The sequence below is a fragment of the Silurus aristotelis genome (assembly GCF_946808225.1).
Source record: "Silurus aristotelis genome assembly, chromosome: 6".
Classification (NCBI taxonomy): domain Eukaryota; kingdom Metazoa; phylum Chordata; class Actinopteri; order Siluriformes; family Siluridae; genus Silurus; species Silurus aristotelis.
The window spans coordinates 21,475,353-21,502,831 of NC_139579.1; the positions used below are offsets into that span (position 1 = coordinate 21,475,353).

Consider the following 27,479-nt stretch of genomic DNA (forward strand, 5'->3'; position numbering starts at 1 on the left):
ATAGTATTTAATGCCTAATACTGTACAGGTATTCAGTGACCTCTAATGATAATCTTGTCCTTATTTTTCAATGGTTTTCCATATGCCATTTTTCCTCTTTTCATACAATGCATTGTACACCAAATCAAAGGTCTCCACTGACCAACTTGGGACCACAGGCCCTAATTTGGGCATCTCTTCTCTAGAGCTACTATCGAGTCACATTTGGGGATAATTTGGAAGTATTTTTATGGTCATAAATTTTAAATCCTTGCTAGATTCCCTTTCAGTGCAGACGAGTTCAATGCATCCTGTGGTGAAACGCAAATTATTAGTTGTCGCTACTCTTACAAATTTGTAGAGTATGCTTAAAAATAAGTTGCAGGAATTTTAAATACTGCAAACATCAGTGAGTCACAGCAGCAATGCCACCCTGCTGCCCATGTGTTCATTTAGACCAGGGGTCACCTACGTGGTGCCCGCGGGGACCAGGTAGCCCGCAAGGACCACATGAGTAGCCTGCTGGCCTTTTCTGAAAATAGCTGTTTCCTACTTTGTTAAACCATTGTTGATAATCATTATGATAAATCATTGACCTGATCAGTTTCTTCACATAGATGAATATCATTTATTATTAATAATAACATATAATAAAAGGCAAATGTTTATTTCAGATCAAACTGAAAACTGTGTGTATTAAACTGGTAGCCCTTCACATTAATCGGTACCCAAGAAGTAGCTCTCAGTTTTAAAAAGGTTGGTGACCCCTGATTTAGACCATAGACGTTCATCATTGTCCCTGATCAAAAATATACACATCATGAGTGAAACTTCATATATCTTTTGAATTCATTTTTTCTAATATAATGGCTTTTTTGATTGCTCAAACAGAGGCTGTAGCGGCCTGTGAATGAGCAGTTCACCGAGCATGCTTGTAGTTTTAATGATCTTTGGGATTACTAATTAGAAAGCTGTGGTTATCCAATAAACTGCACCCTGACAGACATCCTGCCCTGGCGGTGCTCATGCTGGGCGCATGCGCAGTGAGAGGAGGGCGGGGCCTGTCTGTAGGGGAGGGGCAGTTTCGCCTGGAGTATGCAAAGCGAGCAGCGTTCCGTGCTGCTGTTTGTGTGTGTGTGTGTGTGTGTGTGTTTGTGGAGGTGTTTCAGGACATTTTCACGGCCTTTAATAGTTTACAGTGTTCGCCATGTGTACAGGTAAACTCGGTTCAGTTTCAAGGAAGTGTCTGCCTTTTGGTGTTGCTGTCGAGTGCGTGCGCGTGAGTGCGTGACGCTCAGAGCTGTTGCACCGAAGACGCGGTTTATTGTCATACCCCAGAGAAACGTCGACCAGGAGCTGAGGAATAACGCGTACTGACGGTAAAGTTTCAATTTTACATTTCATAAACCTGGTCGTTTCAGAGACACTACTACTTGTGTGTGTGTGTGTGTGTGTGTGTGTGTGTGTGTGTGTGTGTGTGTGTGTGTGTGTTCCTCCCACGTTTGAAATGAAAACGCGCAAGACATGTATCGCTGAGCTCTGCCCTGTGCACGCGCATCAGAAGGCAGAGGGGTTATAGGGACACGCAAAAGATGCAGAAAAAAAAAATACAAAGTATGGTTTAATTCACTCTATACAGTATTCATGCTCATCGACAGCCGTCTTTCACATAATTCGTGCACACATCAGATTAGTAATTATGCATTGTAAATATTTGATCATTAAATTGTAAATTGTTTGTGTTCAGGTGTGATACACATTAAATTTTTATTCATTCCTTTCACACACACTTGTGGGGGGGAAAAAGCCTAGATCTTGTCCTGCACCGCTGTTTGATGGAGTGCGCATGCGCGCAGGAGCGCGGTGCGGGGTGGTTTGTGTTGGGGTGGTTGGTGTTGGGGTGGGTCTCAGACTTACACGGGTCTGGATTGTGGACCTTTGGACACACTGATCAGCGGGATGCGGGTGTGTGAGCAAAGATGGTCATCTGATAAACAAGTTACTTGAATGCTGATGTTCATGACTGCATCCTGTTATAATAATTAATAGTATGATTGAAATTGGCATTATATTTAATAACATTTGTATTTAATATATATACTTTGTTTATTTAGGGGTATTGAATGTTACACGTTATGCATCCACATCCTATGTTTTTATTTTATGATTTGTTCATGGAATAGGCTAATAATCCATTCACTTAGTACACTAGGATTTTGTTTCCATGTAATTATGTATTTGACACTAAGGGGACCTTAAATATGTAAATACAAACACTAATGTAATTGATATACATTTAGTCTTGTCATATAAAGGTTTTTATAGCAACTAAAAAAAAAACTAAAGGCAGAAATACATTTCAAATATAATTACAGTTCAAATTAATACAAATTAATAATTCTTTGCTTGAGTTACATTGTAATGTTTTGTACCGTGTCGTTTTATGTTGCAGGTGCGCCTAGAGGTCGTGAATACAACATGCATGCTGTTTATTGATGGCTATATTGACCAGCATGTTGAAGGACATCTTATAAGCTCTGGACCTATATGAATAGGTTGGCTTTGAGGTGGCTGATCAAAGAGTGCACTGAGGCAAGCAGCATCAGCATTGTGAGCGCTCGCACACAGGGGGATGGACGCAGTGGACCAGCCTAGTCTACCTCCCTGATTCTCTGGGTGTGGTGGATATTGGTTTGAAGATGAATCGGCTCCCGTGCTCTACTGACACCTCCTGCCACGCTTCGTTTTGCAAATGAAGGATGAGCCTCGGAGTGGATTTATTGGTACCTGTGCTCGGTTTCTCCTTCAGGAGGATGGGGCTGCTGTGGACGCTGCTGGCCTCTGTTCTGTTTGCCTGCAGCTCTGCTATTCTAATGGACTCCGTGGGAAGCCACAGCACGTTTACCTGTGAGCCCATAGGGCTCCGTATGTGTCAGGATCTTCCCTATAACACCACCTTCATGCCCAACCTGCTCAACCACTACGACCAACAGACGGCTGCTCTCGCCATGGAGGTAAGTGCATATTACTGTTTCGTCTTCCTCTGTTTCCCTGTTGGTCTGTTCTGTGTGGGCAGGTGAGGGAAAAATGGGGTTGCCATGGAGCTTGTTGTTGGGTAAGCTTGTAGATTGTCATTCTACACCGACTTGTTTGAATAATAAAGCAGTGGGTGACGTTTTAGCAAATTAAACGAGTCGTACACAAATAAGGTTGTTAAACCGCGGTACCTTACTTATTATTTTATTGTTTTTAAATGCACACAGATTGGTGCACAGACTTGTCATATTGCACTGTTAAAAAAGCGTTCTTTATCCACAGTGCATTCTGTCGTCAGTTGCTTTTCGAAAGATCTGTTTACTTGTGAATTATTGAGACTGTCAAATCGAATGCTAGTTTATTGTAGGTAATCAATAGTGGAGCAATGGGTGAGTTCATAATAATGCGATATGGACAGACTCGTAATTGTAGGTATTTGCACTAAGTATTAAATACTTCGTGCCTCTACCTTTTTTGCCATTTTGCACGTAGCTCATTGAAGGATGCTTTATTCCAGATATGGTGAAAGGAAATAATGCTGTTAGCCAACATTGTTCATCACAGCTAATATAATCATCTAAGACCTACAGTGGATGGAGGTGCTGAATGATCCCATTTCTCCCGTTACTTAGTCACAGTGGAAGGCACGGTGGAGAGTGCTTGTGCATCTGTGGCTAGTTAAAAGCGCAGCGGAGTGTCCGCTGTCAGTTGATAGCAGGTCGTGTGGGCCCTACTGTAGTATGGGGTGCCGCCATGTCATCGTCTGCCCATCTGTCACAAGGGTTCACTATTCCCCATGGATTTGTATTACATTACTCTCGGGATGGTGTGTGTGTGTGTGTGTGTGTGTGTGTGTGTGTGTGTGTGTGTGTGTGTGTGTGTGTGTGTGTGTGTGTGTGTGTGTGTGTGTGCGCGCTGAGAAACCAGAGCCGATCCTGTATAGCAGACCCTCCCCCTCCTCTGCCAGCATAGCACCATGCAGCGTTAATGGGAACAGGGAGTATCAACTCACACTCAGGCTCGTTGCATGTGTGTATTAGAAACAGAGAATATGGCAAAGTGTCATCTTGGTGCTCATCAAATATTTTTTTGTTTTACAACAGAACTGCATAGTAGTGATTATAACAGGTCCTGATCGATTATTCGTGCTAGACAGAGGACAAAGTAATGAATAAATAAAATGGTAGTATACATACAAAACCTGCAAATCTGCTTTAATGCAGTGGTGGCTCATTTACAAAAGCTGTGTAGCAACAACGGTAACACATTTCACATGAGAAAATCCATGTTTGCTAAAAAACAACGAGTATAGCATACATGAAACTAACTCTATATTAATACTTGTTTGGGACCAACGTGACTTTTTAACAGAGCCACTCAACCAGGGTAGTATATTGTGTTTTTATAAATTCAGAAATATTTAGTTTGTCAAAGACCTTTCAATGACCTTCATTGTTTATTAAAATTCTTTACTTGCTTAGTCGAAGATAGTGTCTGCAAAAAAAAGCCAATCTTATACAAATTGGCATAAGTTCCGAATCAATTTTCAACCAAAATTATAGAAAACAAAACAATTTGTACAGAAGATATATTTTAAAGTATCGTGTATAATATTTCTGAGCTCTTATATGATCTTTTTTGTTACCTGCTTTAAACAACTTAAGCTTCTTTAAAGCCACATTTATTATTTTTAGGTTGATGTTAATGCAAAAGATCAGAATTGTGCTAATTGGTTTAGAGGAGCTCAGGAATAAGAGGCTTGAATGACCTTTATAGTTGTATATTTAGCCAGGGTGGGCTTTAAACTGTAATCTATAAATAATTCAAATTATTATTGAACCACAGTTTAGCTAAAAGTTGTGTGTTTATTTTGAGATAAATACAGCAGCCCAGAATCGGGATCAGTAGGTTCAGTGGTGGAGCATAATCTGCTTCACACATCAGCGTGGCATTTAAAGGGTTGCAGAAGTACTGATATTTTTTAAGCTTGTTTTAGGTATAGAACTGATCTGCTCATGATCAAAAGTTCATGAAAAAAGCTCAATAGAACGTAACGTCAATATTCAGATAGACTTCAGATAATGAAAATAACGATTACTAACATAACTTGATGTAGAAGGTTCACCGATTAATGATAATCATTTTAGGTAGATGGAAGAAATGTTTTTCAAACAGACTCAGCATTTTCACCCGAGCCTGATAAGGCTAAAGAATAGAGTTTGGCTAATTGCAGGGTGGTGCAGGGCTGCAGCTGGGTTGCAGTAACTGTGAGATCTGACATGCGTTCTGAGCTCCTGGTAATGACAGGCTTGTGTGTGTGTGTGAGCTCACCAGTAAATTTACAGCATAAACATGTTTTTTATCCAAGCATGGATTTGTAGGTAGTATCACAGGACCCTGCTTTTAACCTGCTTTGTAATTTGAATGGTTCTGTAATCTACAATTGTGTCAGAAGTTTATCTTTTTGTTCTTTATTTCTATTTTGCCTGGTGAATCACACTCACTGTATTCATGAAAGATAACACAAGTGATGGCAAGTCTAAGATTAATATGGATCTCGCAGTTCATTCTGTCTCCATTTTGACTGTCAAATTAAATGCTGTGTGTGTGTGTGTGTGTGTGTGTGTGTGTGTGTGTGTGTGTGTGTGTGTGTGTGTGTGTGTGTGTGTGTGTGTGTGTGTGTGTGTGTGTGTGTGTGTGTGTGTGTGTGTGTGTGTGTGTTCAAACAATTATTTAAATGCTGTTGCAAATCACAAACAGTTGTCACCTCAATTTCCATCATCTCTGATTAAATGAACTGTACAGTTGGAGATCTTTAGCATCAACAAGTTTTACAAACAAAAAGCTGGTTTGTAAACTTAAAAACTAAAAGACAAATGCATGTTCAGTCTCATCATGATGTTGATATTAGGAGCAAATGGATACATCAAGTGGCTAATAAACGTTTTCCAGCTGAATCTTAACAATTTTATATTAACCAATCAAGATAGGAACACTAACAGTGCTGATGTGTTCTGTGACTACTGGTGAACTTGTTTATTAGTATTCCAAAGTGTAACAGTTTAGTGTTAATGCTAAATGTAATTAGAATATAGCTCCAGTAGCACAGAACACTTTTGTAATAAAACTACTTTCTTAATTGAAGGAAGCGTTAATCCTTTAGGGCGTTTCGTTCCACTGTTAATCCATTTTTACGGGGGGGGGGTGTTGGACGCTCAGTGTTTAAATGCGCTGTGTTATTGACCGTAATGTCGAGGGTTCAGGCCCCAGCACCACCAAGCTGCCGCTGGGCCCAAGAGCAAGGCAATTACTCTCTCTGTCAGACATGCTCAGTGTCCTAGCTGACTCTGCAGTCCAGCCCCAGTTTCCTAATAAGCTGGGATATATGGGGGGAAAAATCACCATAATGTATATTTGAAAAATAATGTCTTCTGCTTCTAAACAATGTGTTTAAAAGAGTTGATGCCTACATGTTAGCAAGCTGAATCTTCTGTCTCAGTCATACTTTGGTTCAAGTATTATGTATATTACATAATTAAAGTATAAAATATTACATATTTCATAGTTGTGAGGACTAAATCTTTGTTCAACATAGAAACACACAACCTACAGTATCCAAAGCTAGCATTTAGATATGTTTTTGAATGCATATGTGCACTACCATTTTTAAATGACTTTAAAGCCACATTTATTAACTTGGACATTTGCCTTTACACCACAGAAGCATTAAAGCATTGTGGATGCAATCTGTGGACATTTTTGCACCCTTTTCCTTGAAACCGCTCATCACTCAGGTGTGAAATGCACATAGTTACTGTGCGTTTTCCTGATCTTGCATTGCCACTAAGTGGCAAATTATTAAAGAAATCTTGCTTTGGCTTATTTATTTTTACAGCCATAGTTAACCTTATTTGTTGGATCGTTCATCAGAAATTTCAGTCTGGATGTGTGTAACTCAGGCAGGCAGCGGTGATGTGTGCAGTCCCAGTGCTGGAAGCATCTGTTTCTGCACTGTAATGCTAATTTATCATATTTATCATAATCTATATTGATGACAGTGTTTTATATGGGTTAGTTAAGTGTTAAGTGTTTATTTTCTTTATTTTTTTATTTTTTTTTTTAAATAACCAAGCAATTCCTGTTTCTTAGCTGGGCTTATTGGGGCAGCAATGGAAACTATGGAAACCGCTTGTAATTGTGAGTCCACAAAAGGACATGCAGTTCTGCTCTCAGGAGGTGGTTTCTCTCAGTGACCTCCGACCCCTGAGGATGAGGGCTCATCAAAGACCCTCTTTTTAACCCGGTCTTTTTCTGCATCAGTGGTTGCCTTGACAGCGCTGATGGAAAGGCAGGAGAAGAATGTGGCCCTCAAACGAGTGAAGTGGAGGAAGTACCCTGCCAGAAAAGAGACCCCTGATTCAAGGACGACTAAATGACAGGAAAGAGGGAGTGTGGGAGCTGCCATTCTTTCTTTTTCCCTTTTCTTTGTAAAGATTGAGAAAAGAACAAATATTGAGGAAATAATTCCCCCTTTGGGCAGTTTTACCTATTCAGTGCTGCTGGTCTTTTTCACCATTGTGGGAGAGTGTGGAGGGCCACCCGGAGCCAATTGGTCGGTGCAGATGAAGTTTATCTTGGTTAGACAGACAGGCTGTGTTTTTTATTCAGTGTCTGCTCCTGCACACTGCTTTTTATTTACCATGAATAGAGTTACTGCAGTGTTTCCATGTCGCTCACATCGCTATTTCTCTGCTTGTTTCACACCCTCATTTAAGAGTTCTCAATGCTGCCAGCTGAGCCACCTTCCACCCGGGCACTGAACATAGCCTGGAGACGTGTGAGAGCTGTTTGCATTAGCCACACCCAGAACACAGCTGTAGACAAAAGTTGTGCAAAATGGTTGTGTAAAATGGTTTTCCATCTCCAGCACAAAGCTGCAGCTGTGTGTGTGTGTGTGTGTGTGTGTGTGTGTGTGTGTGTGTGTGTGTGTGTGTGTGTGTGTGTGTGTGTGTGTGTGTGTGTGTGTGTGTGTGTGTGTGTGTGTGTGTGTGTGTGAGCGAGCAAGCAAGCACAGTTGGACTCTCGGTGCTGTTATCTGAAGAGAAGAGGATGCCATACAAACACCCACGGCCATTTTCTCTGCTGTGTGTGTGTTTTGCACAAGAACAAACGGCAAGAATTATTGGCAGCCCAGCGCATTAACTATGGGGCTCATTCATAGATCTGAATAGAGATAAAGTGGGTGAAACATAAGAAGATCTGCATGGCCTTTTAAGGATTACGTGTTCATGGTTTTTATTTTTGGGAAATAGTAATCAAATTAGGTAATCCCCAGGAATTTTTTTCCCCTTCATTTTAAAACTCTGAACGGTAATGAATTAGAAGCTTTATCCTGTAATAAAGCCTGTATGCTCTGAAGCACTATAATGAGTCAATGGTAATCAAATCCTTACGATTACTAAGTTTGTCATCTGATCTTTAAAATACACAATGGATAATTAAATTGCTCTGAACCATTTAAGTATGTATGATATTTAATCAGAGGCAATCACAGGTCCACACACAGCCGATTAGGGGAAAGGTGGCATATTGTCAGTCTGTATATTCAGAGGCTTTTGAACAGTTAATCCTTCGAGAACCCAGTTTTCTTCACAAGTATGCTCACTGGAAAAAGCTGGCAAACCGGCTCTTCCACTAATAGCAACCCAAATCCTCCCCTGCACACTGAGAAAGAAAGTGAGCGAGAGAAACGAGAGTGAGAGGTCTAGACTCCGAGCCAAATTCATCTAGCTCAGCGATTACCCCAGCTGTCAGTCAAGTGCAGTACTCTTACTGACTTTTTCATGTCATTGTCCCTCTAATTTCCTTTCACCCTCTGTTTCTTACCTTGCTACTAATATAGACCTCAGAAAGAATAGCTGTGGCCCGAATGTGTCCTTCTACTGCGCCGTAGCTGTCGAATAGCTCGATACCTTTACACATCACACACACAAACATGCCTGAGTAGAGCAGGAAGTGCTGAAAGCAGGCATACATTTGAAGGCCTAACCGCCATTGATTCTTTCAGTAAATTGTAGCTTAGACAAAGGGAAAACAGGCAGAAACTTAATCCTTCCATTTAAGTATTTCAAGAGGAGTGGCTGTTGGCATCTGTGAGAGACAAATGTGTTCTTTTTCACTCCTGCCAAAAAAGCCCACCCCGTCTCTCCTGCTGTTCCTCCGGTGCAGTGTGGGCTGCCTAGCATAGCAGCCGGGTAATCAGATCCGAGACTGCAACGTTTTAATTACCCATTAGCATCTTAGGCACAGAGATTATACTAGATAATGTGCTTGCATTTGCATTTGAGGAGATAATATAAGCTAAACCTCAATTATTTCCTTATTTTCTTTTGTTATATGAAAATGTTTTTAATCTCCTTCACGTGGAGGACGTTACTTACATCACTCTTGTTTCTGGATGAGTATGCATTTAGTTTAATTTAAAGAAGGCGGCTATTTAAAGTTACCGTTTTTTTTTTTTTCCCCCGTTGGTATAAGTGTGATTGAAAAGACCAATTTTTGATTTTCTTAACGTTCCACAGACACTGATTTTTTTTTTTATCATTCAAATCTTTTTTTATATTGCATAATGAACCTGAATTTAGAATTCATGCAGTTTTGAACACAATACGAATTTTTCTTTCTTTCTGAATTTTTTCTTTATGTTGGTTAATAACGTTGTTTCATAGTAACACCGTTTTATTCATTTATTCCATTTCCTGCGTTATGATTTCCTTATTGAGAAATGCATTTTTTTTTTTTTTTTTTTTGTGCACACACTACATGGATTCTGTACTATAATTTCCTCTGCTTGAATCGCTTGGCTGCTGTAGCTCAGTAAAGCTGATAACTAAGAGAGGCTTCAGTATGCTGAATGTGCCCTCTGGAGTCTATAAAGCTTCAGCTCTCTGAGTTGGTCAGCCACACAGGCGCTTCGCTCAGAGGCTGGGTCATCAGATACTCGATGAAGAGTGAGCAGAGGGAAGGCAAGATATCCACGACTCACTCTCCCCTCAGGTCCAGTTTCTTCACATAAAACACAACCCAGTGGTGCAGCACACCCACTGCATGGCATAAAATAATGAAGCCAAATATGCTTTTAAAGCTTGAAAACTGCACATGAGATAAAACAGATCCAGAGCCAGTGCTCCATTCTGTTTAATGCTTATCTAAGCTGCTATTGTATAAATGTAGCACAGGTTGATTTTGAAATGGTGAGCTTTTCACCCCGTGTCTGACTCGGTGGTGTGCTTTTCACCCTGTGTCTGATTCGATGTTTGAGGAAGAGCTGATCTTTTTTGATCTCTGATTTGCAGCACTGTGAGGATTGTTTCTTCATGTTTTCCAGTGGCAGTCTTGACTTGTGAGCCTCGAGTTAAAGACCTTTAATCTTTATTTACTAAACACGGTGGTGTGATGTTTCTCCTTGCTGTGATATTAGTTTAAATGACAGGATCTCAGCCTCTGGTCTAAAAAACAAAAATAGTCTCTCTCTCTCTCTCTCTCTCTCTCTCTCTCTCTCTCCCCCCCCTTTTTTTTGTTTTTAGTCCTTTACACATCCATTAACCCTGAAGAATGATCAACACTTATTAAATAATTTTAATTCCCTGTTTGTTTCTCTTCTTTTAGAGTCTGTCTTGCTTGCTTACGCATTAATGTCAGAGTAGATATGGGGTAGGGACACAAAAAATAAAAATAATAAATAAAATAAAAATGCCATGCTGTGTCTTGAGTCTGTTGCTGTAGTGCTCTACCTCATTCTCAAGTCCATGAATAATGTACACGCAGTTTGTAGTTCAGCTTTAGGCAGCACTAAACATTCAGCAGCAGCTACAGCATTCCTGAAACTCAAGCATTTCAATCTGGCAAGCAGAAAGCACTTACAGACTTTAGCAGTAGAGCGGGTACAGGGACAACAGGTCACTGACAAAATCAATATTACATGAGGTGAGTGAAAGTCAGCAGTCTCCTGTCCATTTCCACAGCTGTGTCTGGTAGGTGTAAAATTCTGATCATCTTTTGATCTCTGTTTAATCTCGTCAGTTTGAAAAGAAACTAAATATTTCCTCACCTCCTTTAATATATTGATGACATCTTGTTTCTGTTCATTTCATCCTGTGAACTATCCTGACTCCTTGTTGTAGAAAAGGCTGTCGAGAAAACTGTGACTGCGAAGGTTCAAATGTGTACAATTCCTAATACCAACACAATCACGTGGCAGAAAATGATTTTAAACAACTGGCATGATTACACATTCATCCCCACATTTTGTGCATGTGTATAAATTTGTACATTACTTTTCATCGATATCTACTAGTTATTGTTCTAGAAAAAATCCTAGCTATTGCAATTTCCCCACTAACTTTTTGTTTTTGTTTTAAGTTTGTTGTCTAAAAACAAACACGATATACCACCATGTGTTCTTAAACTATGCTAGATATAAATAGGCTACAGACAATTCACTATTACTTTTGCTATTTAGAACTATTAGTCTAGGATGGGAGGAGCAATGGAAGGACATCATAAAGTACAGAGTGGATTCCAAGTCAAATTAGTGTGCACACATTAACTTGTCTAAAAGTAAAAATCAATGACTACATTGTAAGTCTATTTAAATATGTGAAAAGTTTTGAAAACCTCTGACATTTTCAATGCAGCACATTGCAAAAAAAAAATAATTGGTGGTGTGTGTATCCATGTCCCTCTCCCCCTAGTCAGCAGGCCCTTGATAAAGGGCCAGACCCCAGCAGGAAGTGCATGTGTATTGGCTGGCCCCAGGTGAAAGGGCATTGTTCGCTTCTTCAGAGATTTACATGTTAATGCCTAACTCTGCAGCTGTTCTGTCTCCCAGCATGCACTGGTCTCCTTGGGGATACAAAAGCACAGCCAGAGCCACCCACAGGCTGGCAACCCTCAGGAATTGCCATAAGATTACAGTACTGAGGGAAACTTTCATGGTCTTTCCTTTTGTACCTCTACAGACATTGTGCTTTCTTATAAAACTCACGAGTGGTGTCCTCAATAGAATGACCTTTTGAAACAGGTGCATCTTGTATATCTTGTCTTAGAAATATTACACTCATCATTCTGCACAGTTGAATTTAGCATGTCTAAAAAAAAAAAAAAAAAAAGTTATATTTACCAAGCTGCTTTGATTAGTTCTAGTGAAGTAGCTCTGGCATCACACAGCAAGCTGTTATGAGAACTGTCATTCTGTCAAAATGCACTTGGCAGAATCTGAGCTCCTCTCTCTCTCTCACTCTCGCTCTCTCTCTCTCCCCAGCTCTTTCACCCCATGGTGAACCTGCAGTGTTCTCCAGACCTGAGGCCTTTCCTTTGTGCACTCTACGCCCCTGTGTGTACAGAGTATGGTCGCATGTCGATGCCCTGTCGCAGCCTGTGTATCCACTCAAAGAGAGACTGTCACAAGCTAATGGATATGTTTGGCGTGTCATGGCCTGAGGAGATGGAGTGCAGCAGGTAACGCAATCAGTTTTGGCCACTGGGTCACATGGACTGCTGGCATAATTATAAGTATTCATCAGAATTGTTTGAGTAGAAATGTAATTTTTTATTTGTATAGTGCTTTTAACAATGGACTTTGTCTCAAAGCAGATTAACGGAGAGAAAGCGGTAATAAAAATAATGTATTAGTTTGTGCCTTATTGTAAGTTTTGTTTAGAAGTAAGTCTAGATATGCAGACGTGTGACTACTCTTGCATGTACCATCAATTTATAAATGAACACAAATTATTTAGTTAATAATCTCAGAAAATATACCGCAAATATTCAGTCCCCCCCCCCCCCAAGTAAGTTTAGAGCTACAAAGCCAAACAAATGCTTCTTTCCATACACCGTAAAGCCATCTTTCCCCCCTTAGAGCAGAGAGTACTAAAGCTTGCAATATGGAAGTCACCCTAGAACATTGCTCAATGTATTATTATTTATATTATTAATTTGTAATTATTAATATTTTACACATGGCATCATTTTTGTTAGCTTTTTAATTTACAATAACTAAAAAAATGATTTCTTTGTGTGCATTTAGGTTTCCGGACTGTAGTGAGCCGTATCCTCGTGCTGTAGACACGTTCACTACTCCAAATGCCTCGGACGAGTTGCCTATGACAGTGCAGCGAGATTATGGTTTCTGGTGTCCTCGTGAGCTGAAGATCGATCCTGAGCTGGGTTACACATTTCTGGGTGTGCGTGACTGCTCCCCTCCCTGCCCCAACATGTACTTTGGCCAAGAAGAGCTCTCCTTTATCCGCTACTTCATCGGCATCATCTCCATCGTCTGCTTGTCCGCAACACTCTTCACGTTCCTTACATTCCTCATCGACGTCACTCGTTTCCGCTACCCCGAGCGGCCCATCATCTTCTACGCTGTGTGCTACATGATGGTGTCCCTTGTCTTTTTCCTGGGCTTTCTGCTGGAGGAGCGTGTAGCATGTAATGCAGCTAGTCCAGGCCAGTTCAGAGCCTCAACAGTGACTCAGGGCTCCCATAACAAAGCTTGCACTCTGCTCTTTATGGTGCTTTATTTCTTTACCATGGCTGGAAGCGTGTGGTGGGTGATCCTCACGATCACCTGGTTCCTGGCTGCTGTGCCAAAGTGGGGCAGTGAGGCCATTGAAAAGAAAGCCCTGCTGTTTCATGCCAGTGCCTGGGGCGTACCTGGTGTGCTGACTGTAGCGCTGCTGGCCATGAATAAGATCGAGGGGGATAACATAAGCGGCGTATGCTTTGTGGGTTTGTACGATGTGCACACTCTGCGCTGGTTCGTGCTGGCTCCATTGTGCCTGGACGTGCTGGTTGGCGTGTCTCTGCTCCTTGCTGGAATTGTGGCTTTAAACCGGATCCGCATGGAGATCCCTCTAGAGAAGGAGAACCAGGACAAGCTGGTGAAGTTCATGATCCGTATTGGCATATTCTCCGTTCTATACCTGGTGCCACTCCTGACTGTGTTGGGCTGTTACCTTTATGAACAGGCATACCGTCCAGTGTGGGAGACCACCTGGGTACAGGATCGCTGCAGAGAGTATCACATCCCCTGCCCTTTTCAGGTAACACCACTGCTACACATCTATTCATCTCTCCATCTCTCTCTCTCTCTCTCTCTCTCTCCAGAGGTGGCAAAAGTACACACATCCTTTACTTAAGTAGAAGTACAGATACTCAAGTTTTAAAATACTTGGGTAAAAGTTGAAGTACTGATTAAACTTTTTTACTCAAGTGAAAGTAAAGAAGTCTTGGCTCAGACATGTACTTAAGTAAAAAGTAGTTTGTGTCGCCATTGAGGGAAAAACCCACAAAACGCCACCTAGAGGGTTAATTGTGTAAAACATGGCGGATTTTGTGTTTGATTTGAAACAAAAGTTTACTGATTAAAAATATTTTTATCTGGAGTTTATTTATTTATTTATTTTATATCTAAGTAAAGAAAGTACATCGTGGATAAATGTATTTTTTCCTGAAGGTTTTAATCTCCCCTCTTTTATATTTAGATATTTATTAATGTATTTATATTTTTTATAAAAATGGTAAAAACAGAAATGCGCACTTAATTGATAGCGCGTTAATAAAACTTAGTGCCGTTTACAATAATTTAAATTTTGACAGCCAAATATATATATATATATATATATATATATATATATATATATATATATATATATATATATATATATATATATATTTTAATTAATACAAAACAAATAAAAAAATTGTTATCGAATGAATGTATCCAGGCTGAAGATCCACATATAGAACACAAGCAGAGAAAAAATTATGATTATGAAAGTGTCTGTTCTCAGTCATGTTACATCACTGACTCCCTCTGTCTCATCCACTTTAACCCCAAACTTCTTACTGCCTTCTGCCTGCTGATTCTTATCTTCGTAAACTAGTCTACATCTGTGGTGAGTGAGAGACAGTACATGATACACCAGCGGATGGAAAAAGACGCGCAGTAACAGGAAATCGGTTGTTCGGCTGAAATCAGCGCGCAGTGAAAATAAAAAATAATTTCACCAAATCAATAGATTAAAACTAAAGTAACGAGCCGGTTTTGAAAAAGTAAGAAGTAAAAAGTACAGATATTTGTGTAAAAATGTAATGAGTAAAAGTAAAAAGTTGTCTGAAAAATAAATAGTGGAGTAAAGTACTGATACCAAAAAAATCTACTTAAGTACAATACGAAGTATTTGTACTCCGTTACTTCCCTCCTCTCTCTCTCTCTCTCTCTCTCTCTCGGCAGCAATTGAAATAAAAAATTACAGAAGTAAATAGCATGTTAAGCATATAAAAGCATTGTGGTGGGGGGGTGCATTCTTGCAGTAAATTCATGTGTACGATGTAGTGAGATCACTGAAACTATACTGTATGTAGCGAGACCTTTTTATTAACCAAGCAACAATTATTTCTTAAAAGACTTGTGCTATGGAATTATGGTAAAAAAAAAATTGTTAGATTTTGTGGCCACCAAATATCTGCAGAAATATATGGTTATAATTATTAATTGACTTACCGATAATAAATAGGACTGTCTGTGTTTAGTAATAAAGAACTGTACTTCACTACTGATCATAAAACCCAAACATATAATCATAGAATGGTCTCCGGTGCACATAGACCATAATAAGCCAACCTGATTATACAGTGAGGAAAATAAGTATTTGAACACCCTGCTATTTTGCAAGTTCTCCCACTTAGAAATCATGGAGGGGTCTGAAATTGTCATCGTAGGTGCATGTCCACTGTGAGAGACATAATCTAAAAAAATTAATCCAGAAATCACAATGTATGATTTTTTTTTACTATTTATTTGTATGATACAGCTGCAAATAAGTATTTGAACACTTGAGAAAGTCAATGTTAATATTTGGTACAGTAGCCTTTGATTGCAATTACAGAGGTCAAACGTTTCCTGTAGTTTTCCACCAGGTTTGCACACACTGCAGGAGGGATTTCGGCCCACTCCTCCACACAGATCTTCTCTAGATCAGTCAGGTTTCTGGCCTGTCACTGAAAAACACGGAGTTTGAGCTCCCTCCAAAGATTCTCTATTGGGTTTAGGTCTGGAGACTGGCTAGGCCATGCCAGAACCTTGATATGCTTCTTACAGAGCCACTCCTTGGTTATCCTGGCTGTGTGCTTCGGGTCATTGTCATGTTGGAAGACCCAGCCTCGACCCATCTTCAATGCTCTAACTGAGGGAAGGAGGTTGTTCCCCAAAATCTCGCAATACATGGCCCCGGTCATCCTCTTCTTAATACAGTGCAGTCGCCCTGTCCCATGTGCAGAAAAACACCCCCAAAGCATGATGCTACCACCCCCATGCTTCACAGTAGGGATGGTGTTCTTGGGATGGTACTCATCATCAACTCTTCTTCCTCCAAACACGTTTAGTGGAATTATGACCCAAAAGTTCTAATTTGGTCTCATCTGACCACATGACTTTCTCCCATGACTCCTCTGGATCATCCAAATGGTCATTGGCAAACTTAAGACGTGCCTGGACATGTGCTGGTTTAAGCAGGGGAACCTTCCGTGCCATGCATGATTTCAAACCATGACGTCTTAAGTGTATTACCAACAGTAACCTTGGAAACGGTGGTCCCAGCTCTTTTCAGGTCATTGACCAGCTCCTCCCGTGTAGTTCTGGGCTGATTTCTCACCTTCCTTAGGATCATTGAGACCCCACGAGGTGAGATCTTGCATAGAGCCCCAGTCCGAGGGAGATTGACAGTCATGTTTAGCTTCTTCCATTTTCTAATGATTGCTCCAACAGTGGACCTTTTTTCACCAAGCTGCTTGGCAATTTCCCGTAGCCCTTTCCAGCCTTGTGAAGGTGTACAATTTTGTCTCTAGTGTCTTTGGACAGCTCTTTGGTCTTGTCCATGTTAGTAGTTGGATTCTTACTGATTGTATGGGGTGGACAGGTGTCTTTATGCAGCTAACGACCTCAAACAGGTGCATCTAATTTAGGATAATAAATGTAGTGGAGGTGGACATTTTAAAGGCAGACTAACAGGTCTTTGAGGGTCAGAATTCTAGCTGATAGACAGGTGTTCAAATACTTATTTGCAGCTGTATCATACAAATAAATAGTTTAAAAATCGTATATTGTGATTTCTGGATTTTTTTTTTTTAGATTATGTCTCTCACAGTGGACATGCACCTACAATGACAATTTCAGACCCCTCCATGATTTCTAAGTGGGAGAACTTGCAAAATAGCAGGGTGTTCAAATACTTATTTTCCTCACTGTGGTGTATATATGTATATGTGTGTATGTATGTGTGTGTATATATATATATATATATATATATATATATATATATATATATATATATATATATATATATATATATATATATATATATATATATATATATTAATTACAGTACAGACCAAAAGTTTGGACACACCTTCTCATTCAAAGAGTTTTCTTTATTTTCATGACTATGAAAATTGTAGATTCACACTGAAGGCATCAAAACTATGAATTAACACATGTGGAATTATATATGGAATTATATACATAACAAAAAAGTGTGAAACAACTGAAAAATGTCATATTGTAGGTTCTTCAAAGTAGCCACCTTTTGCTTTGATTACTGCTTTGCACACTCTTGGCATTCTCTTGATGAGCTTCAAGAGGTAGTCACCTGAAATGGTCTTCCAACAGTCTTGAAGGAGTTCCCCGAGAGATGCTTGGCACTTGTTGGCCCTTTTGCCTACACTCTGCAGTCCAGCTCACCCCTAAACCATCTCGATTGGGTTCAGGTCCGGTGACTGTGGAGGCCAGGTCATCTGGCGCAGCACCCCATCACTCTCCTTCTTGCTCAAATAGCCCTTGATGCCTTCAGTGTGACTCTACAATTTTCATAGTCATGAAAATAAAGAAAACTCTGAGAAGGTGAATGAGAAGGTGTGTCCAAACTTTTGGTCTGTACTGTGTATCTATGTGTGTGTGTGTGTGTGTGTGTGTGTGTGTGTGTAATATATATATATATATATATATATATATATATATATATATATATATATATATATATATATATATATATATATATATATATATATATATTAGTGCATGTGTGTGTATGTATGTATGTATATATATATATATATATATATATATATATATATATATATATATATATATATATATATATATATATATATATATATATATATATATATACACAGTGAGGAAAATAAGTATTTGAACACCCTGCTATTTTGCAAGTTCTCCCACTTAGAAATCATAGAGGGGTCTGAAATTTTCATCGTAGGTGCATGTCCACTGTGAGAGACATAATCTAAAAAAAAATCCAGAAATCACAATATATGATTTTTAAACTATTTATTTGTATGATACAGCTGCAAATAAGTATTTGAACACCTGTCTATCAGCTAGAATTCTGACCCTCAAAGACCTGTTAGTCCGCCTTTAAAATGTCCACCTCCACTACATTTATTATCCTAAATTAGATTCACCTGTTTGAGGTCGTTAGCTGCATAAAGACACCTGTCCACCCCATACAATCAGTAAGAATCCAACTACTAACATGGCCAAGACCAAAGAGCTGTCCAAAGACACTAGAGACAAAATTGTACACCTCCACAAGGCTGGAAAGGGCTACGGGAAAATTGCCAAGCAGCTTGGTGAAAAAAGGTCCACTGTTAGAGCAATAATTAGAAAATGGAAGAAGCTAAACATGACTGTCAATCTCCCTCGGACTGGGGCTCCATGCAAGATCTCACCTCGTAGGGTCTCAATGATCCTAAGGAAGGTGAGAAATCAGCCCAGAACTACACAGGAGGAGCTGGTCAATGACCTGAAAAGAGCTGGGACCACCGTTTCCAAGGTTACTGTTGGTAATACACTAAGACGTCATGGTTTGAAATCATGCATGGCACGGAAGGTTCCCCTGCTTAAACCAGCACATGTCCAGGCACGTCTTAAGTTTGCCAATGACCATTTGGATGATCCAGAGGAGTCATGGGAGAAAGTCATGTGGTCAGATGAGACCAAAATAGAACTTTTGGGTCAGAATTCAACTAAACGTGTTTGGAGGAAGAAGAATGATGAGTACCTTCCCAAGAACACCATCCCTACTGTGAAGCATGGGGGTGGTAGCATCATGCTTTAGGGGTGTTTTTTTGCACATGGGACAGGGCGACTGCACTGTATTAAGGAGAGGATGACCGGGGCGACGTATTGCGAGATTTTGGGGAACAACCTCCTTCCCTCAGTTAGAGCATTGAAGATGGGTCGAGGCTGGGTCTTCCAACATGACAATGACTCAAAGCACACAGCCAGGATAACCAAGGAGTGGCTCTGTAAAAAGCATATCAAGGTTCTGGCGTGGTCTAGCCAGTCTCCAGACCTAAACCCAATAGAGAATTTTTGGAGGGAGCTCAAACTCCGTGTTTCTTAGCAACAGGCCAGAAACCTGACTGATCTAGAGAAGATCTGTGTGGAGGAGTGGGCCAAAATCCCTCCTGCAGTGTGTGCAAACCTGGTGAAAAACTACAGGAAACGTTTGACCTCTGTAATTGCAAACAAAGGCTACTGTACCAAATATTAACATTGACTTTCTCAGGTGTTCAAATACTTATTTGCAGCTGTATCATACAAATAAATAGTTTAAAAATCATTTATTGTGATTTCTGGATTTATTTTTTTAGATTATGTCTCTCACAGTGGACATGCACCTACGATGACAATTTCAGACTCCTCCATGATTTCTAAGTGGGAGAACTTGCAAAATAGCAGGGTGTTCAAATACTTATTTTCCTCACTGTATATATATATTAGTATATAAATAAATAACACACACATTTCACAATGCATTTTGCTGTTTAGACATCTCTGTTTAATCTGCATAATGTTTCAAGACCTACATTTTCCAAAAGAATGTCCAAGTTATGCCTTTTTAGTGGTGCGGTGAAAGAATGGTGTGATGTGATACACCACAGTGACACACTGTGTGCTTATGTTGCCATGTAATCCAAGACCCTTGGCCTTTCTCTGTGCACAATCACACAGTCGTCCAACTGGAGCAGTGTGTCATGTGACATAGAAACTCACTCTATCTCTTCCTCGCTTCCCCAGACCATGCAGGATGGATTCCTGCAGGATGGAAGCTCTTTAAACACTCCTACTCAGTCCACTTGCAACCTGCCCTACCTACACTGAGCTACATTACTATAATTATAGATCGTCTGAAGAGAACTCCACTTTATAAAGCTGTGGGTGTATTAGAATGAGCTGCATGTGAAGGTAGAACAAAGAGGGCTTTTTGCTTTTCTCTCTCTGGTTCCTTTAATCTGCAGGTTTGTCATCGTTTGCATGTGATTGCTTCGTGTGACAGCATCTGTAGCGGGCTAGAGAAAATGCCAAGCAAAGAGCTGGGTCTTTCTTTTCAACATGTGAGATGGCCTTGCTTATCATCTGCTGTGAATTTGTCCACCCTGTGTCCAATGTTGTGACCAAAATAGATTTACTATGACCCTAACCAGAATAAAACCTTATGCTTCTGAGGGTTTTTTTGAGCATGCAACTGCTCTATACTTCAAAAAAGCAAAACGTCCTACAGAAATGACCATCATTTTGTAAGCATTCTGTGTTAGGGATGTTAGGGAATGGATCATCCCTGTGGGTTGAAATCTTCATGCAGAACAAACCCAGCCTTAGCCTGTGCAGTATTTGAAGGTTTTTTATCAGAGTAGTGCATTTGGATTAAACATTTGCATATTACACTTTGGTTTGAGATGACCCTGCTTTTCAGGAGCATATGAAGCATTGTGAGAATGCTTTCTGTGGTCACTTAAATTCCTGCAACAGCTGGTAATGCAGAATGAAAGGGAATCAAATCTTACTGTAATGAATATGCTCCTGTGCTTCCATTTGGAAAACACAATTAATTCAGGGGAATGCATGAATGTGAACTGCATATAAAGTACTATATAGATCAGTGATTTTCTTCTCTGCACACATCATTAGTTTGTGTTACATTCCTTAAGTGTTTGAGTTATTATTCTGCTCCACTGAAGTTTAAGAATTCACCCTGTTATCAAATAATTTAATGCAAGTGCCTTATCTGTTTGTGTTTTGTGCTCACATCAGTCTAATTTATAGTCTTGTGAGAGTGCGTGTGTGTAGGATAGGGTTTGTGTGCACTGGACTGTGCATCCTGAACAAGCTGGTGCACTCGAGAGATATGAGACCCAATCAGCTTTAATCTGACGTTGTAGAACTGACATAGCTGAGAAACTAATACATTGTAAGGAGAGTATTGAAAGTCAAGTACACACATACAAATATTTGTGCAGCCAAACAACACACACACTTGACCTGAAAACATGGCTCTGCCCCTCTCATTTGTAGGATTTTGTTGTTGCAGTTGTATTTTCCACAGATAAAACATCAGTGTTTTTGTCATTTTGCTTGATGCTTAAGTGAGGCTACATATGTATGAATTATGATTCCAATAAACCACATATGAACCCTATTGTAAACCTACCGTAAGATGTAATTTTGAGCAGTGTGTTTGTTTAGAAACACATCAGCTCTTCATTCCAAATAATATTTGTATCCAGTTTCATTGCTAAAATTTGTGTGTGTAGGTGGAGCAGACGAGCAGGCCTGACTTGGTTCTGTTTGTAATGAAGTACCTGATGGTGCTGGTTGTTGGCATCCCGTCTGTGTTCTGGGTGGGCAGTAAGAAGACCTGCTTCGAGTGGGCCAGCTTTCTGCACGGTCGCAGACGTAAAGAGTAAGTTCCTTATCAAATGGGTACATTGCTTCTACCTCACTTTAGACATTTTAGACATCAGAGGAACACAAAGCGAACAATACACGCCCCAACCTGAGTGAAATGTAAAAAAAAATTACACCTACACAATTATCTGATCAGCCTGTCGTTATGCAGCAGTGCAATGTAAAAAACACAGAATCTTTGGGTAATGCTGAGGCTGCAGTGGGCACAGGCTCAGGAACACCAGACAGATGAAGACGCAAAAAAAATTTAACCGGGTCTGAGGGTTGATTTCTGAGGCACATAGACGGCCGGGTCAAAATTTGTTGCCGACAGCATGAATCCATGAACCCAAGCCGCCTTTTGCTATATGAGAAATCACAGCATTACTATTGAATCTATAGAATTGCACAACAGTCATTTCAACATGTATCTTGAATCCATACCATAAAGAATTGAGGCTCTTTGAGGGCAAAGGGAGGTCCTACTCAGTATTAGTGTAGTGCTCCTAATGAAGTGTGGAGTTAAGGTATGCAGTTGAAGACTTCTCATCAGTCTATAAAGTAGCCACGAAGAGATCATTTAAACTTGCCGTCTTACATAGTGCTCAAAGAATAGTTTTTAGTACACGTTGTAATCTACATATAATTTTTTTTTTCACACCGTAAGGCTGCTTATTAACTGTTTGGCTCTGGTGCTCTTTTCTCCTCTCCTGCAGCAGTGCAGTGAATGATAGCCGTCAGGTTCTGCAGGAGCCCGACTTTGCTCAGGCTCTGTTGCGTGACCCCAATACCCCCATCATCCGCAAGTCCCGTGGCACATCCACACAGGGAACGTCCACCCACGCCTCATCCACTCATCTGGCCATGTTAGATGATGTGCGCAGTAAAGCAAGCAGTGTCCACAGCAAGATGAGCAGCTACCACGGCAGCCTGCACCGCACACGTGATGGCAGGTAAAGACCAGCCCAGGGTTTTTTCCCTCCCCTTTTATTGCATGAGGGCTTAGCATTTTGCCTGCATTTAAATTATTTTTATTTCTACCTCATTTCTATTCTAATTTCTATTATATTGCACTGCCGGATTATAAAATATTGCTGACCAGAAGATGTTATAACTGGAACAGCTACAGGTTTACTTTATTAGTTTATTATATTAATATTAATACAATTGTTTCTACTTGTAAAATCCTTATAATCTATGGCTTAATAAATGTGTTGTTTTCCATAAGGAACCATTTATGCAAGGGGTCTTTATCAGTTCTGTGTATTTTGCCAGTACGTCTTCCACCACAAGAAAGTCTTCAGTAGACTCTTTGAGTTTGTACTCACTGGAAAATGTAATCAGTCTGGTTTTCTTTTATCGTATTAACCTCGAGAGAGAGAGAGAGAGAGAGAGAGAGAGAGAGAGAGAGAGAGAGAGAGAGAGAGAGAGAAACCGAGGAGCTGCTGAGGGAAGCGTTGTTTATAGCTGCTTTACCACACAAGCGTAACTGGATTCTTGAATCTGGTAAATGATTTTTGTATAACGGTGCGTCTCTCACAGTGACTCCAGATGCAGCATAAACAATAGGTTATTATTAATGTAGACTCTGATACGTTATTACTGTTTCTATAGTAACCGCTCATGCACTAATGTTTAGAGCAGATGCACCACATAATCTACATCTAATTACAAAAGCAGATTTAACCATATGATCTTAACCCGTTTAAATGTGGAATTGTTGACGTGGTGGTGTTTTTGTAAGGAGACATTTAAAGTCTATGGAAGGATTTCAGTTGTAATCGATTTCACAGAGCTTTGAAGTGTACATGATCCAGGTTGTTGGCAGAATGACGCAGTATCTCTTCCAAAGCAAAAGGGTGAAATTATACAGTTATTACTACCTCGAGACAGATACATGATGGCATTAACTCAGCATGCATTAGTATGCATGTGAAGTAAATCTGATCTCACACATACTTGTTTCAGCCCATTTTAAACACAGACTGGACATGTGGCTAGAGATCGGTGCCTTAGAGGCCGGGATCGGTGCTTTATACATTACGTAAGCACGTCACTTCATGACCTTGGTGAAAGAAATGTTTTAGGGAAGCTGCATGTTTTCAGTACGAGTACACGTTGAAACGTGCCTGATGTCGATAACAAAAGGCCTCATGTATGTAAGAGTACGTCGTTCAGACCTGTAGTACTGAGTGATCTCATGCATGTTTTGTATAAAGCCTGGATGATGAGCTCCTTTCTGTTTGTCATGGTGCAGGTACACTCCTACCAGCCACAGAGACATGGAGGAGCAGCCGGCGTACGGGAGCATGCCCCGCCTTAACGAGCAGCTCTCTCATCACAGCAGCCTTCACTGCCTCGACAGCCAATCACGCCACAGCAGCGTGCGGGACTTAAGCCATCCTCCACCTACCAACTTAACCCACGGCTCCAGTATGAACCGAGTGGTGGAGGAAGACGGCGCGAGCGCGTAATCACTAGAGTTCAGTGTGCACACGACTCGACTCGCACCTGAACTCTGCAGATGGATATGGTGCGAGCATGAAGCTGGTACGGTCTGTGTATTTAACATGTAGAGCCTCTGGGAGAATGTGCATCAGTCCACACTGCCTGCGCTACACAATACACCTTTGTAAGCCCGGGTTCTTTGATACTGTGAAAATCCGAGCGGGTGACGGGGCAAGGTCACTTCCAAGGTAACGCAGCGTTACTCTGCCCCCTGCTGAGGGACTGTAGACACATGTCTCAGTTAACTGAGTCACCTGCAGCTGTGCGGTGTCTTAGTGTCTTTCTCATACGATCACAGAGGATCTTTTTCAGCACTCGAAGCAACATATAAAGCTGAAGCAGGAAGTAAATCTCGGAATTACAGGTACAGGATGGAGCGAGTAAAGGATTTACTCACGTTAGCGCTTGTGATGTGTATGTTTCTGTACAGTGATGAGCGTGTGTACTCTTCAGAAACCACATACCGGGAAACCTCACTTCCACCAGACTTTCCATTCCATGCTGCGTCCGTCTACCTCATCAGCACAGAGATCCCACGAAACCGTTAACTTCTGATCACTGTCCTGTTCATTATTCTATAGTGAGCCATGACTGGCAAAGTGCAGCATTCCCACTGTGCATGTGTCTTATCTGAAATGTCCCAAGGAAATACATTTTCTATCTTTTCTTAAACTACTGATGGAATACTGAAACCTCTGTGGATGCAACTAGTGTGAATGATTCCACAACACTGCAGCAGGTTACTGCTTCTGGTAGACAAACGAGTTCCAGTCTGCATGCTTTATGCAAAAAGCTGGGAAAAGCCCTGATCCTGTCTGACATTCCTGTTGGTCACTTCATTATGCAATGTGTGCTTCTACTGTAAGCATGTAAATGTGCAACACTAATTATTTTCTGCCTCCAGATCCTTCTCTGGTACAGAATTCAGAATTTAATACATATTTATATCAATTTATGAATATTTTGTATTATTTGAAGTGGGGGTTTTTTTTTTTATATTGCTCAGTTCTGAGTCCTACTTTAGTTCAATTGCAGTTAAATCCAGACGTGTGGATGATTATCCCTGAGTGCTTGTTTACCCGTCAGAAAAAAATGAATTCTCTTTGTGGTATTTAGTGCCTGAAAATGTGAATGTGGACCTGAGATTTGTAAAATGACCGTGCTTTAACAGCTTCTCCAGTTTCTTTGCCTTCAGTCTCTAAAGTGTGCTCAATGCTCCGAGACGCTCAACCGTCGTCTACACTGTAGAAGCCACCGATTTTGTTTTGTAAATGGAGGAAATTTAGCACTTTAACTACGGCTATCTGTTGACTGTATAAATATTTCCTTTCTGTTGTAGGGTCGTGCAAAATGTCGGATTGTTTTTTTTTTTTTAATAAAGAAAAAACTGCCCATGAATGGTGTTTTTTTTCCCTGTTTAAAACCATTAAAGAATATTTCAAGAGTAAGCCTCTATTACTCAGATGTACAGGTGCTTCTCAAATTACATATAAAAAAGTTGATTTTAGTAAATACAAAAACTGAAATGTATATTATATTCATATATATCCATCACACACAGACTGATATATTTAAGTGTTAAGTCAAATGTTAAGTTTCATTTTAATGATTTTTGGCTCACATTTAACACAAATCCACAAACCCAGCCATTAGGGGGGCACAAGCCAGTGTACTCTTAGTGCCGGTCCCAAGCCCGGGTAAATGGGGAGGGTTGCGTTAGGAAGGGCATCCAGCGTAAAACATGTGCCAAATCAAATATGCGGATCACAAATGAGAATTTCATACCGGATCGGTCGAGGCCCGGGTTAACAACGACCGCCACAGGTATCGTTAGGCGACAGGGTCCTGGTGGAAATTGGGCTACTGTTGGCCGAAGGAGGAGAAGGAGAGGAGGAAGACATCTACAGAGACAGCAGGAAAAGGAGCAGTGTAGGAGAGTAGAGGTTCGGGTTGGTACTTTAAATGTTGGTACTATGACGGGTAAAGGGAGAGAGATAGCTGATATGATGGAGAGGAGAAAGGTAGATATGCTGTGTGTTCAGGAGACCAAGTGGAAAGGGAGTAAGGCCAGGAACATTGGAGGTGGGTTTAAACTGTTTTATCATGGTGTGGATGGAAAGAGAAATGGTATAGGGGTGATTCTGAAGGAAGAGTACAGTAAGAGTGTAGTGGAGGTGAAGAGAGTTTCTGATAGGGTGATGATCGTAAAGGTGGAAGTTGAAGGGATGATGATGATAAATGTCATCAGTGCCTATGCTCCACAAGTTGGCTGTGAGATGGAGGAGAAGGAAAGATTCTGGAGTAAGTTAGATGAAGTGGTAGATGGTGTACCTAGGAAAGAAAGATTGGTGATTGGGGAAGACATTAATGGGCATGTAGGTGAAGGGAACAGAGGTGATGAGGAGGTGATGGGGAACTCGGTGTTGTTAACATAAAAAGAAAACTTAGTCATAATTCCACAGTCTGAAGCTATTTCAGACCATTATCTAATCTCGTTTAAAATTTGCCTCAGTCATTGCATTTCTACCTCACCACGTTACCGTGTTAAGCGTACTTTCACGTCAGCTACAGCAGCGCGTTTTATTAATAATCTTCCCGAAATTAGGATATTAGATAGATCTCCGTCAGACCGCGCAGAGCTTGACTGGGCCACTGAACATCTACAATCAACGTTACGTTACACTCTAGATGATGTAGCTCCCCTTTAGACCAAAACGATCAGGGAGAAAAAATTAGCACAGTGGTATAATGATCATACGCGCACCTTAAAACAGACCACTCGGAAATTAGAACGCAAATGGCGTCAAACCAAATTAACAGTATTTCAAATCGCATGGAAGGAGAGCCTCTTAAATTATAGAAAATCTCTTAGTGCTGCTAGATCAGCATATTTCTCCACCCTCATAGAAAATAACAAGCATAATACTAGATTTTTATTCAGCACGGTAGCAAAATTAACAGGGAATAAAAGCACTGCACTAACAAGCACACCATCATTAGGTAGTAATGATTTCATGAACTTTTTTAATAATAAAATTGAAAACATCAGGCAAGAAATCCAGACGGTTAATATAAATCCAAATTATTTTACAAGTAACCCTGTAGACAGCAGTGTAATTATAGCAGACAATCAACTACAAAG

At 40.4% G+C, this 27,479-nt stretch overlaps 1 protein-coding gene across 1 annotated transcript; it reads left to right on the forward strand.

The window, feature by feature from the left end:
• Positions 1-1,026: 1,026 nt before the first annotated feature.
• fzd3b (frizzled class receptor 3b) lies at positions 1,027-25,732 on the forward strand. The gene is made up of 7 exons (XM_083544000.1): positions 1,027-1,358; positions 2,432-2,993; positions 12,338-12,534; positions 13,103-14,120; positions 21,697-21,845; positions 22,546-22,782; positions 24,087-25,732. Exons 2-7 carry the CDS (start codon positions 2,739-2,741, stop codon positions 24,301-24,303), a joined length of 2,073 nt encoding a protein of 690 aa, XP_083400126.1. The 5' UTR covers positions 1,027-1,358; positions 2,432-2,738; the 3' UTR covers positions 24,304-25,732.
• Positions 25,733-27,479: the final 1,747 nt, after the last annotated feature.